Source organism: Neomonachus schauinslandi, chromosome 1, assembly GCF_002201575.2.
Source record: "Neomonachus schauinslandi chromosome 1, ASM220157v2, whole genome shotgun sequence".
NCBI lineage: Eukaryota > Metazoa > Chordata > Mammalia > Carnivora > Phocidae > Neomonachus > Neomonachus schauinslandi.
The window spans coordinates 206,093,136-206,109,980 of NC_058403.1; the positions used below are offsets into that span (position 1 = coordinate 206,093,136).

The window sequence follows — 16,845 nt, forward strand, 5'->3', positions numbered from 1 at the left end:
ACTGGTGACATCTCATTGTTCTTTTTATGTGCAATTTCCTAATGAGATATGATTTTGAAATTGTTTTCATGTGCTTATTTACTCTCTATATCACTGATGAGGTTTGTGTTCAGATATTTTCCCATCTTTATTTGGATTGTTTCTTTTTGTTGCATTTTAAGAATATTTTGCTTGTGTTCAATACCAGTCCTTTATCAGGTAAGTGATTTGGAAAGATTTTCTGCCAGACTATGGCTTGTGTTTTCATTCTGTTAACTTCTGTTTCACTGAGTAGTTTTTCATTGTAATGAAAACTTTTTTCTTTTTTTAAAGAAATTAATCATCAAATACCACATCACAAGGATTTTCTCCCATTTTATCTTTTAGGAGTGTTGAAATTACACAATCTACACTAAGATCTGTGATCAAATTTGAGTTAATTTTTGTGAAAGGTGTGAAGTCTGTAGATTTAAAACTTTTTTTTGCATGTGGATGTCCAGCTTTTTGACATTATTTGTTGAAAAGACTGTTTCCATTGAGTTACCTTTGGTTCTTTGTCAAAGATGAGTTCACTATATTTGTGTAGATCTGTAGGAAAGCAATTGCCTTTTCAGTATTAACTTTATATGTGTATATATATATATATATATATTAAGATTTTATTCATCCGGGCGCCTGGGTGGCTCAGTTGGTTAAGTGACTGCCTTCGGCTCAGGTCATGATCCCGGAGTCCCAGGATCGAGTCCCGCATCGGGCTCCCTGCTCGGCGGGGAGTCTGCTTCTCCCTCTGACCCTCCCCCCTCTCATGTACTCGCTCTCTCTCATTCTCTCTCTCTCAAATAAATAAATAAAATCTTAAAAAAAAATGATTTTATTCATCCATCTGACAGAGAGAGAGAGCACAGGGGGAGCGGCAGGCAGAGGGAGAGGGAGAAGCAGGCTCTCCAATGAGCAAGGAGCCTGATGTGGGGCTTCATCCCAGGACCCTGGGATCATGACCTGAGCCAAAGGCAGACATTTAACCAGCTGAGCCACCCAGGCACCCCAACTTTTTACATACTTATTTTTAATTTTTTGAAGTAGGCCCCATGCTCAGTGTGGGGCTTGAACTCACTACCCTAAGATCAAGTGTTGCACACTCTACTAACTGAGCCAGCCAGGCACCCCAATATTAACTTTTTAAAAAAAGATTTTATTTATTTATTTGAGAGAGAGAATGCGCACATGAGAGAGCACAAGTTGGGGGAGGGGCAGAGGGAAAAGGAGAAGCCTACTTCCTGCTGAGCAGGGGGCCTGATGTGGGGCTTGGTCCCAGGACCCTGGGATCACGACCTGAGCTGAAGCCAGACACCTGACTGAGCCACCCAGGTGCCCCTTAACTTTTAAATTTATTTTTTAGAAAGATTTATTTATTTTAGAGAGAGAGAGAGTGCAAGCAAGGGGAAGGGGGGTAGAGGGAGAAAAGCAGGCTCCCTGCTGAGAGTGGAGCCCCACGGGCCTGATCCCATGACCCTGTAATCACAACCTGAGCGGAAACCAAGAGTTGGATGGACACTCAGCCAACTGAGCCACCCAAGCTCCCCTAGCTTTTTTTTTTTTTAAGATTTTATTTATTTATTTGAGACAGAGAGAATGAGATACAGAGAGCATGAGAGGGAGGAGGGTCAGAGGGAGAAGCAGACTCCCTGCCGAGCAGGGAGCCCGATGCGGGACTCGATCCAGGGACTCCAGGATCATGACCTGAGCTGAAGGCAGTCGCTTAACCAACTGAGCCACCCAGGCGCCCTCCCCTAGCTTTTTATCTTTTTTTTTCCTCTTGGTTCATGGGGTTTTCTTTGTTATTTGGGATTTTTTTGACATTTTATCAATTGACAATCTTGTCATGATACAAAGACAGTTTTATTTCTTGCTTCCCCAAATGTATACCTTTGATTTCTCATTATTTACCTTTTATTCCCCTTGTCTGAATGCATTAGCTAAGAATTCCAGTATAATGTCATCTAAGTGTAGTGAGAGGGGACATTCTTGCCTTCATCCTGAGGTTACCAGAAAGCATGTAGTTTTTTCAGAATAGTTCACTTATATTAAATAACATCCCAGTTGATGTAGAGGTACATGGGGTCAGTGGGGAGGTATTCTCTTACCTCAGGGATTTGCTCTCAATCTTTTAGTGGGCCCTTGTCCCTGGGCTTGACTTACTGTGATATAATGAGAAAGATATACAGTAAGTGTCCTCAGTTCCTAGCAAAATCCTCTTGAATCCCTTGAGATTACTTGAGTGTTAATGGTGAAAGAGTGTGTTTTGTTTAATGAAGCAACTCTTGGCCACTTACTAGGTAGCTTTTATGATGGGGTTTTGGATACCTGAAATAGCAAGCCTTTTTTTTTTTTTTAAAAGATTTATTTATTTATTTATTTGAGAGGAAGAGAGAGAGAGGAGGGGCAGAGGGAGAGGGAGAAGCAGACGCCCCGCTGAGCAGGGAGCCTGAGTGGGGCTAGATCCCAGGACCCTGGGATCATGACCTGAGCCAAAGTCAGACGTTTAGCCAACTGAGCCACCCAGGTGCCCCCTGAAATAGCAAGCTTTGATTAAATGTTTAGAATGTTGAGCTGCAGCTCCCAGCTGCTGGGTATAGGACAGGGGCTGGAAATTGAGTTAATCACCAATGGCCAATGATTTAGTAAATTGTGTCCATGTAATGAAAGCTCCATCAGAATTCTTTTTTTTTTTTTTTTAAGATTTTATTTATTTGCGAGAGAGAGAATGAGACACAGAGAGCATGAGAGGGAGGAGGGTCAGAGGGAGAAGCAGACTCCCTGCCGAGCAGGGAGCCCGATGTGGGACTCGATCCCGGGACTCCAGGGTCATGACCTGAGCCGAAGGCAGTCGCTTAACCAACTGAGCCACCCAGGCGCCCCCATCAGAACTCTTAAAGACAGGATTCTGACAGTTTGTGCATTGGTGAATCCATCCAAGTGCTGGGAGGTTGGTGTGTCCATAGTGAGGTAGGAGCTCTACACACCCCCTTCTCCATTACCCTTACCCATACCACCAACTTAACTCGTCCTATGCATTGCAACTTTTCTCTGTTCCTGCGTTGTATGCTTTACAGTAAACTGGTAATGGTAAATAAAGCATTTTGCTAAGTTTCTCAAAATCATTTCAGTAAATTAACAAACAAGACAGAGTGTGGAGGGAATCTGAATTTGTAGTTGGCTGTCGAAATAGTAAACTTGGCTCCCCATTTGTAGCTGGTATCACAAATAGGGGCAGTGTTGGGACTGACTTCTTAAACTATGAATCTGACTTAAATTCTGGGTAGTTTATGTTAGAAGTGAACTGTTGGACACCTTTTTGGTGACATAGAATTGGAGAAGTGGCTTTGGAACAAATACCACATATTTGCTCAGGAGTGAGCAAACCCTATCATCCTTACAATGCCCCACCTTTGGAACAGGAAGGAAAGAAATACCTTTGTCCCCCCAATTTACTTAGGCTCTGGAAATCATATGTGAACTACTTATAAATTGAGTATAGGTCTTCAGTGGTCCATCTCACCCATCCTATATACATATATATGGGATTATTTAGGACTCAGTGGCCTTTGAGGATGTGACTATAAAGTTCACCATGGAGGAGTGGGCTCTCCTGGATCCATCCCAGAAGAAACTCTACAGAGATGTGATGCAGGAAACCTTCAGGAACCTGGCCTCAATAGGTAGGAATGACAACATTCTTACTTACTAAATCAATTAGAGATCCAATGTAACTTGCTATTTCAAGGGAAAAAAATGGAAAGGGAATATTTTCATTAATAAACCTGCCATGGTCACAACTCATCATGGACCTAGAATTCTAACAATTTTTCTATAAATTTTTATAATTTATACTGCTTTTTCCTAGTGTGTATTTCAGAAGAAAAATGGGAAATCCATGACAGTGAAGATCAGAATGAAAATCGTGGGACAGATCTAAGGTGAGTAGCATTCGCATGGGAAAACAAGGTTTCATTAGAGAATCTAGAGATGTCATGAAATTTTAAAAACAAGCAAATAGGGGCGCCTGGGTGGCTCAGTCTTTAGGCATCTGCCTTCGGCTCGGGTCATGATCCCAGGGTCCTGGGATCGAGCCCCACGTCGGGCTCGCTCCTCAGTGGGAAGCCTGCTTCTCCCTCTCCCACTCCCTCTGCTTGTGTTCCCTCTCTTGCTGTCACAGTCTCTGTCAATAAATTAAAAAAAAAAAAAAATCTTTTTTTTTTTTTTAACATATTTTATTTATTTGACAGAGAGAGAGACAGCGAGAGGGAACACAAGCAGGGGGAGTGGGAAAGGGAGAAGCAGGCTTCCGACAGAGCAGGGAGTCTGATATGGGGCTAGATCCCAGGACCCTGGGATCATGACCTGAGCCAAAGGCAGACGCTTAACGACTGAGCCACCCAGGCGCTCCTAAAAAAAAAATCTTAAAAAAAAACAAGCAAATAAATCAGCCCAGCTTTAAATTCATTGATCCTTAGGATATTTTCACCAAAAGTTTTTTCTCACACGTGACCGAGATGTACAGTTTCTGAAAAACAGTATATCTAGAAACTGCATGTAGAAATAGTATTTATGAATATTACTGTTTTGATAATAGCTAAGATGGAGCCCTGTTGTAAAGCTGTCAGTATGTTCATTTTCAAACAATCAAAATATGCAGAAAACCTACATTTTCCTTGAAGATGGTAAAAAAGTCACTGTCATAATTAATAAATAACAAAATAAATAACAAAGCTATTAATATGTTTCCCATTTTTTACAGCAATCAAATGGTAGAAAGACTCTGTAAAAGTAAAGAATGTAGTCAGTATGAAGAAATCTTCAGCCAGATTCCATATCATAATCAGAAGAAGAAAAGTCCTACTGGAATAAAACTACGTAAATGCACTTTGTGTGGACAAGTCTTCATGTATCATTCATCCTTTAACAAGCACATGAGATCTCACATTGGCCACAAACCATATGAGTATCAGGAATGTGAAGAGAAGCCTTATAAATGTAAGGAATGTGGGAAATCCTTCAAGCATCGCCAATCCATTCGAATGCATGAAAGGACACACACTGGACAGAGGCCCTATGAATGTAAACACTGTGGGAAAGCTTTTATTTGTCACAATTACTTTCAAATTCATGAAAGGGCACACAGTGGGGAAAAGCCCTACAAGTGTACAAAATGTAGTAAAACCTTTAGTTATTCAAGTAACTTACGTAAACATGAAAGGACTCATATTGGAGAGAAACCTAGTGAATGTAAGCAATGTGGTAAAGCTTTCAGTTGTCTCAGGTCCTTTCGAATACACGAAAGGATACACAGTGCCAAAAAGCCTAAGGAATGTACAAAATGTGGTAAAACCTTCAGTTATTCAAGTAATTTACGTAAACATGAGAGAAGTCATAATGGGGAGAAACCCTATGAATGTAAGGAAGGTGGGAAAGCCTTGCATTCTCTTACCAAATTTCGACGATACATGATGAAGCAAAGTGGAGATGGACTCTATAAATGTAAGGAGTGTGGGAAAGCCTTCAGGTGTCCCAAAAATTGTCGTAGTCATGAAATGACACACAGTGGAGTAAAGCCCTATGAATGTAAGGAATGTGGTAAAGCTTTCAGTTCTCCCAGGTCCCTTGGAAAACACAGAAGAATTCATACTGCAAGGAAGCCTCATGCATGTAAGGAATGTGGTAAAGCTTTCCGTTATCCCAGTTCCCTTCGAAATCATGAAAGAACTCATACTGGGGAGAAACCTTATAAGTGTAAGGAATGTGGGAAAGCTTTCAGTTGTCCCAATTACTTTCGAATTCATGAAAGAACTCACACCGGAGTCAAGCCATATGAATGTAAGCAATGTGGAAAAGCTTTCAGTTGTCCCCAGTCCTTTCGAATACACGAAAAGACACATAGTGCAGAAAAACCCTTTGAATGTACAAAATGTGGTAAAGTCTTCAGATATTCAAGTAACTTACGCAAACATGAGAGATCTCATACTGATGACAAACGCTATGAATGTAAACTATGTGGTAAGGCCTTCAGCAGTCACTATTATGTGCAAAAACATGAAAGAACTCACACTGGAGAAAAGCCTTATGAATGTAAGGAATGTGGGAAAGGCTTCATTTTTCGCTCAGGTGTTCGATCACACATGGTAATCCACACTGGAGATGGACCTTACAAATGTAAGAAATGTAAGAAAGCATTTATTTCTCCCAGTTCATTACGAACGCATGAAAGAACTCACACTGGAGAGAAACCTTATCAATGTAAAACTTGTTGTAAAGGCTTCAGTCTTGTTAATTCTTTACGAAATCATGAAAGAACTCATGTGAAAGAAAGTCTGTGAAAATAAGGAATGTAAGAAAGCTGTCATCTGTTGTATAGTCTTTCATGCATGCTGGAGAGAAATTACAGAAATGTACGGAATGTAGGAAAGCCTGTTTTTTTTAGAACTTACCAAAAAAGTCAGTGGAGAGAATTCCATTGGTGGTAAACAATGTAGGAAATCTTCATTTGTCTCACATCACGGAAAAACCAGGTTAGATTATTCACTGAATTCATACTATAGAGCTAACAAAAACTATAATTTTTACAGATATTTTCAAGGTAGTGTGGAAATTATATGGGAAAGAAATAAGTAATATGGGTAAGCTTTGTGAACATGAATTCATGTAGAATACTTCTGAAGATCTACAACATTAAAGAAATGTAATAAATGTTACATGGTCTTTATCAGGTATTCATTCTTAAAGTAATTCTTTGTACCATGGACTTCCACTTACTTTTGCAAGCAGATATTGAAGTGAGATAATTATGTAGGTACTTTTCAAGCGAGAGTTCCTAAGTTTAGAAAGTAAATTTTTCCTTAGTAATATTTTTGTATTCTTATTTTGAAGTCTGTTGGGTCCATGGGTGATTGAAGTATATTTCTAATATGCAAGTAAGTTTAATTTTTATATTTAATATTCTGTAAGGAAAGGTATGTTGAGAAGTAACACTTTCATATTTCCCTTTCCCTGGTGCCCTCCTGTGGGGCAAGCTTTAGCCATTATTTCTATATTCTGCATTTCTTTATTATCAGAAAGTTCCCTTCTCATTGGCCTGAAGAGCCTTATTCTGTTTTCCTAAATAGTTGCCATATAGTTGTGAGTATGCAAAGTTCATCATACAGTATATTCTCACATGAATTATTATTTTCTTCTTTTGTCCTTTGTTCTTTGTCATTGGTTATGGCTAGGACTTGGAGTATAGAGTTACATTAAGAACAGAGGCCTGTGTGAGATAGAATAATAAATTTAGAGTTGGAGATGACCCTCCTTGGTGCTGTTAATGTCAAAGTAATGTGAACTACTGTTCCTAGAATCTGTTGCATTTATGGTTTCATGTTAGAATTCACCAAAGCCTAATGTACATGAAACTTGGAATACAGAAGTGAAATAGGATTAAGCACATTTCTCAGCCACCTGTAGAGAGGTAGGTAGAAGCATACACCTTCACAGACATGTGCTCCCAGCCTGTTTTCCTCATTTTTTCCCCTGGCAATCAAGAATAATCTGAAAACCACCAACAACTGCTTGACTTCCATTTGATCTGAGCAGTAGGCTTCTACACTTGTCTCGAGAGTTCTACATCAAAGATCCAGCATGGGTTTGAATTTTCCTGCAAGCCCTCAGGTATCCACAGATTTACATTGTTATGGTTGAGAATGTTCTCTGAAGTGCTACTCCCCTCTTTTCTAGATTTTATTCATATAAAGTCTAATTTGTATAGTAAACATATTTTTCTGTTAATACCATTATTGACTGTGTTCTTTTGGGATGATGGAGTGTTCTCTTTCTTGAGAGTGTTATAATTATGCATTTGTGAAAATGCATAGGGGTGCCTGGGTGGCTTAGTCGTTAAGTGTCTGCCTTCAGCTCAGGTCATGATCCCAGGGTCCTGGGATCGAGCCCCGCATCGGGCTCCCTGCTCAGTGGGAAACCTGCTTCTCCCTCTCCCACTCCCCCTGCTTGTGTTCCTGCTCTCACTGTGTCTGTCTCTGTCAAATAAATAAATAAAATCTTAAAGAAAATACATAACTACTCTTAAATTATATGTGTATATTTACTAAAAGCAATTAATAGAAAATGGTAAAAATGTTTTCGCATGCTAGGAAAATGTTAAAACCCTAACTTTGATTTCTTGTGTGCAGTACATCCTCCAGCATGGGGTCCTTCTTAGGAAGTAGTCTAAGAAGTGGGGAAGAAGGACATAGGCCACTATAGACCTGTCTTGGAACACAGCCTAGAGTTAGAAAACACACTACAGGCCTACACTTACCCTCATGTCATACATGTAACTGGTAAGAAAGTGATAAGACTCTCCTGGTGCCACCTTTAACAGCAGGATTCTCAGATCATATCCTGAGAATGCTGTTTCCTGAAACAAAAGTACATGTAACAGAGATGCTGGTGGGAGCTGCCTGGGTTTATCCTAATCTAATCTTTGGTTATCAGCATCAAGTCCTCCGAGAGCGGGTCTTGAGGCCATTTCCAGATGTTAAGTTTCCCATCTCTTACCTTCTTGCCTTCTTGCCTTCTCTGTGCCAGGTTGCTGAGAAACAAGTTTAAGTCATATATATATACGTATATATATATTTAAGGGTGGGCGGGAGGGACAGAGGTAGAGAGAGACTCTTAAGCAGGCTCCATGCCCAGAACAGAGCACCACCTTGGGCTGGATCTCACAACCCTGAGATTATGACCTGAGCCGAAATCAAGAGTTGGATTTTAACCGACTGAGCCACCCAGGTGCCCCCCAAGTTTAAGTTTAATGCAACACCTGTACTACTCTGGAAATGTTCATGGTTGCAACCCCAGGTGACTGTGAAGTGAAGCTGTGGAAGAACCCAGAACGCAGGTCAGGAGGCACAGGCCCCTCAAGCATAATAATCCCTACTGCCCCATAAACATCAGCTATGTACCAACAAGCACCGTTTCACAATAGTCTCAAAACCTCCAGGGATGTCAAAAAAGAGAACCCTGGGCGCCTGGGTGGCTCAGTTGGTTGAGCGACTGCCTTCGGCTCAGGTCATGATCCTGGAGTCCCGGGATCGAGTCCCGCATCGGGCTCCCTGCTCGGCGGGGAGCCTGCTTCTCCCTCTGACCCTCCCCCCTCTCATGTGCTCTCTGTCTCTCTCATTCTGTCTCAAATAAATAAATAAAATCTTTAAAAAAAAAAAAAAAAAGAGAACCCTGCTTTGTTCTAGTCCCACGAGGACATCAGGTGCCCTGCTGTCCCTAAACCTCTCTCCTTGAGTTCTGTGGCCCAGGCCACCTTGAGGTTTCAGCTGCCCATATGCTGACTAAGCCCAGTTTCCCTTGCCTAAGAGCCTCCCTCCAGAGTGAGTTTGGAGCCAACCCCCCAAGGCCCAGGCCTACCCTTTTCTGGAATAGGACTCACGGAGTTCTGGCTGGTGGTCTCTGACAGACCCTCCATAGCCCTGAGTTTCCCTTTTTAAACATGGTCCCCAGAATGCAACAGGGTCCAACATTAAAAAAAGTGGCAGGAACATGGGGGTTTCCCTCCTTCCCGAAAGCCCCAGGCGCAGGAGGTGGTGCCCTCCTTTGTCAGAGGCCACACCGTCTGATTCTTGAAGAGGCAGAAATGGGTTGTGGAACATCTTGACATGGTCTTGCAACAGCATCCAGTGCTTTCCTGAGTTTACAAAGTGATCTCTCTGTGGCTGTGAGACCTGGGGTCTAGGTCCTGAGGCTGCCACGCTCCCCACCAGCAGACGTTAACTAGGATAGACATCATGGCCTCAGTGAGGACAGGCCCACACGGCTGACCAGAGCGAGGTCTGCACACAGGTGAGACCTCAGGCGGACATGGATACCATACTGAGGAAAACTCAGCAGAGGGCATGGCAGCTGAGGGGGAGATACCAATCTGTGCTCCCCTCCATGAATCCACCAAAGAAAAGCAAAATGCGGGGCACCTGGGTGGCTTAGTTGGTTAAGCGTCTGACTCTTGGTTTCGGCTCAGGTCATGATCTCAGGTCATAGGATCATGCCCCGCATGGGGCTCTGTGCTCAGCAGGGAGTCCGCTTGAGATTCTCTCTCTCCCCCTCTGCCCCTCCCACTCTAACATAAATAAATAAATCTTAAAAAAAAAAAAAGCAAAATGAGGACATGTAATGTCATGAGGGGTGTGTTTCTGGATGCAATTATAGCAGCATGAGGGGCTGGCACAGGTGGCTCCAGCTGTCATGGGCCCCAACTCACCTCTTGAGGCTCCTGAGTTGCATTCTTTTATTTTTATTTTTTTTATTTTTTTCTAAAGATTTTATTTATTTATCTGACAGAGAGACAGTGAGAGAGGGAACACAAGAAGGGGGAGTGGGAGAGGGAGAAGCAGGCCTCCCGCTGAGCAGAGAGCCCGATGTGGGGCTCGATCCCAGGACCCTGGGATCATGACCTGAGCCGAAGGCAGACGCTTAACGACTGAGCCACTCAGGCACCCCTGAGTTGTGTTCTTTTAGAGATGGCCTTGTATGGTTTCTGCTCAGGAAGTGTGAAGTCACTGGACCATCAGGAGGGGCACATGGATCCTCCTTTGGGGGTTTGTTTGGGGGCCAGGTGAGACCTCTCTGTCACATGGGAAGGAGATGAGAACAATTCACTCTGCTATGATCAAGCCAAGCAGACATGGTTCCTATGATGAGGTTGGGGTGTGTGAGTGTCTGTGAGGCCAGTTAGTCAATAAGGGTCGATCTCCAGTGTAACAGGCTCTCTAGTGGGTGCTGCAGTGAATGATATGAAGCAAATATCCTTGTCCCCTTGAGGCTGACATTCTAGGAGACCAGAAACAAGACATACAAGTAAGATACGTAATGTATCAGGTGGTGCTTAGTCCTAAGGAGGGAGAGAAAGCTTCAGGGGAGTACAGAGGGCCTGGGCTGGGTGCCTCTGGGCCATTATCTCTGGGGGTTCCTGAATTTGGGTGTCTGTGTGTGTCCACACAAATGTGCCACGACAGTCTGTGATTCCATACGTCAGCCTGGGAAGGTATGCATATATGTTCTCTGGAACCTGGAATGCTTTCATTTTTTTTTTCTTGCCTAATTGCCCTTGTAACACCTCTATTACACATTGAAATGAACTGGTGAGAGCAAACTTTTTTGTCTTTTTTCTGATCTTAGAAAACTTTTATTTTTTCACCATCAAGTATTTGTTAGCTCTGGGTTTTTCATTGATTACCTATTTCATGCTGACATAGCTTTTTGAGGTAGTTTATCACAGTTTATTGAGTGTTTTCCTTGTGAAGGTAGGTTGAACTCTGTCAAATGCTTGTTTGTGTTAGTTGAGATGATTCTGTAGTTCTTGACATTTATTCTATTAATGGTTCGTTGCATTAATTCATTTTCAGATGTAAAACCAACATTGCTTCCATGGTTTGAATCCCAAGTAGTCATGATGTTTAGGTCATTTTATATATTGCTGGAATCAGTTTACTAGTATTTTGTTGTGGCTTTTTTCATGTACATTAAAAGGAAGTATTTGTGTACTGTATTATAATGTTGTATATAGTATAAAATCATCCAATATGGTATGGCGTATACTTTTACAGACTAGTATTTTAGTGTTAGTAGCATAATGGGTATCATTACCATGTTTGTCCATGGAATTATTCAAATAAGCCATTCACATACCCCCATGGCATACAGGAGCACCTCACCAAGTTGATACTGCACAGCCCACCTCACTTTGCTCCCGTTTGTTTTCTCTGCTCCAGAGTGGAACTGAAGTGTCAGTATATGTTTCCAAAAATTGAAGTAATTTATTAGCCTGAGGATTGAAATGAGTCTGTCCAGTTTGACTTTTATTATGTGCAAAGAAAGACATATGTGACCCTCCGTTGTATTCGAGTCGTTACGGGGCATAATTATCCTAGAGTGCTTTATCCCAAAGGGGTGACCTTAGATAAGGAGTTCTTGGTGCCAGGCAGCTAGATCATGGGCAATGGCCTAAAGGTCTGTAAAAATGTGAAGATAAAGTAGACTGTTGGCCAGGAGCTCCTCCAGCATGATTTTCTGGAGTATAATTAATCCTGCTGCCCACTGGGTCCTGTCTTTGATCAGGGATGGCCTGGTTAAGGACAGAGAGCAGTTGTCCCATGTTCTCCATCACATGCGCTGGCGCTGTGCTACCATGGATATTAAAACAGGTGCAAGATACAGTCTTAAATGAACAGGAGAGCAAAATTTATTTCAAAATGTAAACCACTGCATATCAAAGAGAAGAAAGAAAAATATGTACTTTAAATTGCTCCTTTTTACATAACCGCTGAAAAGACAAGAAACGGATTATGTTGTTATCTACAGGAGCATGAGGAAACTAGATGCCAATGCCAGAAGACATGCTGGGAGTGTCTTTAGGTACATGTCTACATCTCAGGCTAAGTCTCTAAACTTGATAATCACAATAAACAATTCATGAAAAAAAAGTCTGTATTATCCACATATTTGTTCACATTACCCATATTGATTTATAGGTCACTTAGAGTTACATTTATTGATTTATTGATCACTTACTGATCTAGATAAAAAGAAAAGATTCAAATTCGTACAATCAGGAACAGGGACATTGCTACCGACATTACAGAAAGAAAAGGATGATAAAAGGATTTAATGAACAATTGTATAGCAACAAATTAGATAACTCAGATGAAATGGACAAATTCCTTAAAACAACAAACTAATGAAACTACCTCAAGAATAAATGGGAAATCTGAACATCTCTGTAACAAGTGAGGGGGTTGAATTAGTAAACAAAGAACCACCACAAATTAAGCCTAGGCCCAGATGGCTTCAACACAGAATTCTCCAAAATATTCAAAGATTATTTAATACCAATCCTTCACATCTCTTTTAAAAATTAAAACGGAGGGGCGGCTGGGTGGCTCAGTCAGTGAAGCGTCTGCCTTTGGCTCAGGTCATGATCTCAGGGTCCTAGGATCAAGCCCCGCCTTGGACTTTCTTGCTCAGCGGGGAGTGTGCCCCTCCCTCTTCCTCTGACCCCCTCCCCTGCTCATGCTCTTGTTCTCTCCCTCTCAAATGAATAAATAAAAAATCTTTAAAAAAATACAATAGCCAGGATATGGAAACAACTTAAGTGTCCTTCAATAGGTGAATGGATAAAGATGTGGCATATATACACAATGAAATAATACTCAGCCATAATAAAAAATGAAATCTTGCCATTCATGACAACATGGATGGACATACAGAGCATTATCCTAAGTGAAATAAGTCAGAGAAAGACAAATCTCATACGATTTCACTTATATGTGGAATGTAAAAAAAAAACCAAAATGAACAGACAACATTTTTTTTGTTGTTGAGAAACAGAGTCATAGGGGCACCTGGGTGGCTCAGTCGTTAGGAGTCTGCTTTCCACTCAGGTCATGGTCCCAGGGTCCTGAGATCGAGCCCCACATCAGGCTCCCCGCTCAGCAGGAAGCCTGCTTCTCCCTCTCCCACTCCCCCTGCTTGTGTTCCCTCTCGCGCTGTCTCTCTGTCAAATAAATAAAATCTTAAAAAAATAATAAAAATAAAAAAATAAAACACCAACCATAAAAAAAAAAAAAAAAGAAACAGACTCATAAAGTATAAACCAATGGTTGCTAGAATAGAGGGGGTTGAGGGGACAGGTGAAATAAGTGAAGAGGATTAAGAGCTACAAACTTCCAGTGGCAAAATAAATAAGTCAGTGGGATGAAAAGTACAGCATAGGGAAATAAGTCAATAACTTTGTATGGTGACACATGGTAACTACACCTTTCTGGGTGAGCATTTTGTAATGTATGTAATTGTTGCATCACTGTGTTCTACACCTGAAATTATATATAAACAATACTTCAATTTAAAAAATTGTACAAGTACAGCTGCACCTGGCTGGCTCAGTTGGTAGAGCATGTGACTCTTGATCTCAGGGTCATGAGTTCAAGCCCCATGTTGGATGTGGAGCCTACTTAAAAAAAAAAAAAGAAAGAAAAGAAAAAAATTGGATAAGTACAAAAAAAGTTATAGAGAATACCTCACACTTATTTTGTGAACCCGCAAACCCAATCCAGCATTATATAAGAGAATTCTACAACATGACCAGGTGGGATTTAATCCAAAGATGAGAACTTGGGTTCATATCTGAAAATCCATTATTGTTATAATGAAGGATATCAACAGAGTAAAAACTAAAATGGCAAGATCTTCTCAATAGCCTCAGAGAAAATAAGGCAAAATCCAATACGCTTTTTTAATTAAAGCATTCCGTATATCAGGAAAAGAAGGAAATTAACCTCATTATGAGCATCTGTGGAAAATCCAAACTAATATTATTTTTAGTGATGAAAGACTGGATGCTTCCCCCTGAAAGTAAGGAACAAAAGAATATCTGCTCTTGCCACTTATGTTTGGGGATGTACTGGCTATTTTAGCCAAAACTATTACCCAAGAAAAGGAAACAATGCATTAAGATTGGTTAGGAAGATGTAAAACTATCTCTCTTCCTATTGATATATCTTATTTTTAGAAAACTCTAAAGAACCCACTAAAAAAAAAACCCTCTTAGGATGGATAACTGAGTTCAGCAAGTTGGTTGGATATAAGATCAATATGGAAAAATGAATTGTAGTTCTGTACACTTGTAAGGAACAATCCAATAATGAAATTAAGAAATGCACTTACAATGAAATCAAGAGGAATAAAATACTTAGGGATAATTTAGCAAAAGAGGTACAAAATGAATACTCAGAAAGTATAAAACATGAGTGAAAGAAATTAATAAATGTGTAAATCAATGGGAAAGTGGATCAGAAGACTTAACACTGTTGAAATGGCACTAGCCCCGAAATGATCTAGAGACTCAACACAATACCTATCATGATCCCAGCTTATCCCCCTTATATAAATTGTTAAGATGGTTTTTTAAATTATATGGAATTGCAAGGGAATCAGAATAGCCAAAGTACTCTTGAAAAAGAAAAACAAAGTGGTAGGACTAACATTTCTGGTAGTAAGATTAAGTGATGGGAAGATGGGAAAGTGAAAGCTAAGGGCTACAGGACTTTCTTTTTGAGGTGACAAAAATGTTGAAAAATTGTGGTGCTGATTGTGCATATCTGAATATACTGAAAACCTCTGAATTGTACATACTAACGGGATGTATTTTATGGTGTTTGTATTCTATCTCACTAAAGCTATTCAAGTAAATAAATGCATTAGGGCTTTATTGAACACAACTTGCAACATCTGGTTGGTCAGAGAAGAGTAGCTTATGAATGGTTACTGAAGAGTCTGTGTGCCAAGGCTCGGGCTGTGGGGTTCAAACTTGCCACCAGAGCCAAGTGCGTGGGAGCCCACGGAGTGCTTTCTTTCTTTTTTTTTTTTTTAGATTTTATTTATCAGGGAGAGAGAGAACAAGCAGAGGGAGCGGCAGAGGGAGAAGCAGGCTCCCTGCTGAGCAAGGAGCCCCATGCGGGACTCGATCCCAGGCCCCTGAGATCATGACCTGAGCAGAAGGCTGCCACTTAACCGACTAGGCCACCCAGGTGCCCAGAGCCCATGGAATTCTTCAGCTGATGTACTGTGTAGACCGTTACTCTGAGGTATATAAAACTGTTTTCATGAGATGTTTTGCAAGATCCCAACTTGGAAAAAAACACATGAAAATTTAAAAAAACTCACTGACACCATTAGAAGAGGAATCACTGGTCCTGGGCGAAAGCTAAGGCACAACCAGTTTGAGCCAGACCAGAACTGAAGCAAGCGCAGAAGTTCTGAGCAACTGCCTAAGTTACCTTTAGTGCATTGCTAATACTAAAATCTTCCAGGGGCAGGGGTGTTCCACCGTTTTTTGAACTGCGACCTATGTACTAGCATGTGAACACACTAAGCATGCGTGATAAACCTAAAATGCCTAAGTAATAGAATATGTGTAAATTCCCTAACGCATATGCAAGCTTCCTGCCCCTGCCTCCTCAGCACACTAAATAAAAGATAATTGCGTTAAAACAGTGCTTTGGGAAATACTCCCAGTGTTCTCTTTATTTGCTGTAAATAAAAGTCTTCTACACCAGACTGTACGTCTGGGACATGTTACTGCCTCACACTCTGGGAGGGAATGGACTCGTTGAATTAGGTAACAGTCCCACAGGTGAGGGAGTGGAGAAGGAATGGGTGGAGCCTCAGAGCTGTCATCAAAGATCAAAATGGAACCAGACTCTTTATTGCGTGTTGTGAGGTCTTTTTTTTTTTAAGATTTTATTTATTTATTTTAGAGAGAGAGTAAGGGGAGGGATAGAGAGGGAGGTAGAGAGAGAATCTCAAGCAGACTTGCCCTGAGCGTGGAGCGGCCTCCCCGCTGGATCTCAGGAACCCAGCCAAAACCAAGAATCCCACCACTCAACAGACTGAGCCACCCAAGAGCCCCAAGGTGAGGTCTTTTTAAGTGTGTGTGTGTGTGTGGAGATTTTATTTATTTATTTGACAGAGAGAGAGACAGCTAGAGAGGGAACACAAGCAGGGGGGAGTGGGAGAAGCAGGCTTCCCGCTGAGCTGGAAGCCGGATGCGGGGATCGATCCCAGGACCCTGGGACCATGACCTGAGCCGAAGGCAGACGCTTAACAACTGAGCCACCCTTAAGTGTGTTTGTAAGCAAGGGTCACAGGTCCATGAGTGGTTTCTCAGCCTCATGCCAACCCCTGAACCCAGGGAGGACCTCAGACCCTCTAGTCCCTGTCAGGCATTGCCTGGCCTGGTCAGGCGCCCCTCTTGCTCTGAACAAGGGCGTCGCTCTA

The 16,845-nt window shown here is 41.5% G+C and overlaps 2 protein-coding genes across 3 annotated transcripts in view; both read left to right on the top strand.

The window, feature by feature from the left end:
• Positions 1 to 3,768, top strand: part of LOC123324065 (zinc finger protein 124-like) — a 40,135-nt gene extending 36,367 nt beyond the window's left edge. Inside the window, exon 2 of the mRNA XM_044913052.1 lies at positions 3,572 to 3,768. Within this exon, the coding sequence (XP_044768987.1) occupies positions 3,572 to 3,727 (156 nt within the window). The 3' untranslated portion in view covers positions 3,728 to 3,768. The remainder of the gene's footprint in view (positions 1 to 3,571) is intronic.
• Positions 3,769 to 3,792: 24 nt separating this feature from the next.
• LOC110593698 (zinc finger protein 709-like) lies at positions 3,793 to 6,942 on the top strand. 2 transcript variants are annotated; one of them, XM_021705010.2, is made up of 2 exons: positions 3,793 to 3,956; positions 4,778 to 6,942. In XM_021705010.2, exon 2 carries the CDS (start codon positions 4,785 to 4,787, stop codon positions 6,351 to 6,353), a length of 1,569 nt encoding a protein of 522 aa, XP_021560685.2. In that variant the 5' UTR covers positions 3,793 to 3,956; positions 4,778 to 4,784; the 3' UTR covers positions 6,354 to 6,942. The 2 variants fall into 2 exon arrangements, with proteins under 2 accessions (XP_021560685.2, XP_044773876.1); XM_044917941.1 differs by lacking the exon at positions 3,793 to 3,956 and having other exon boundaries at positions 5,425 to 6,123; positions 6,208 to 6,942.
• Positions 6,943 to 16,845: the final 9,903 nt, after the last annotated feature.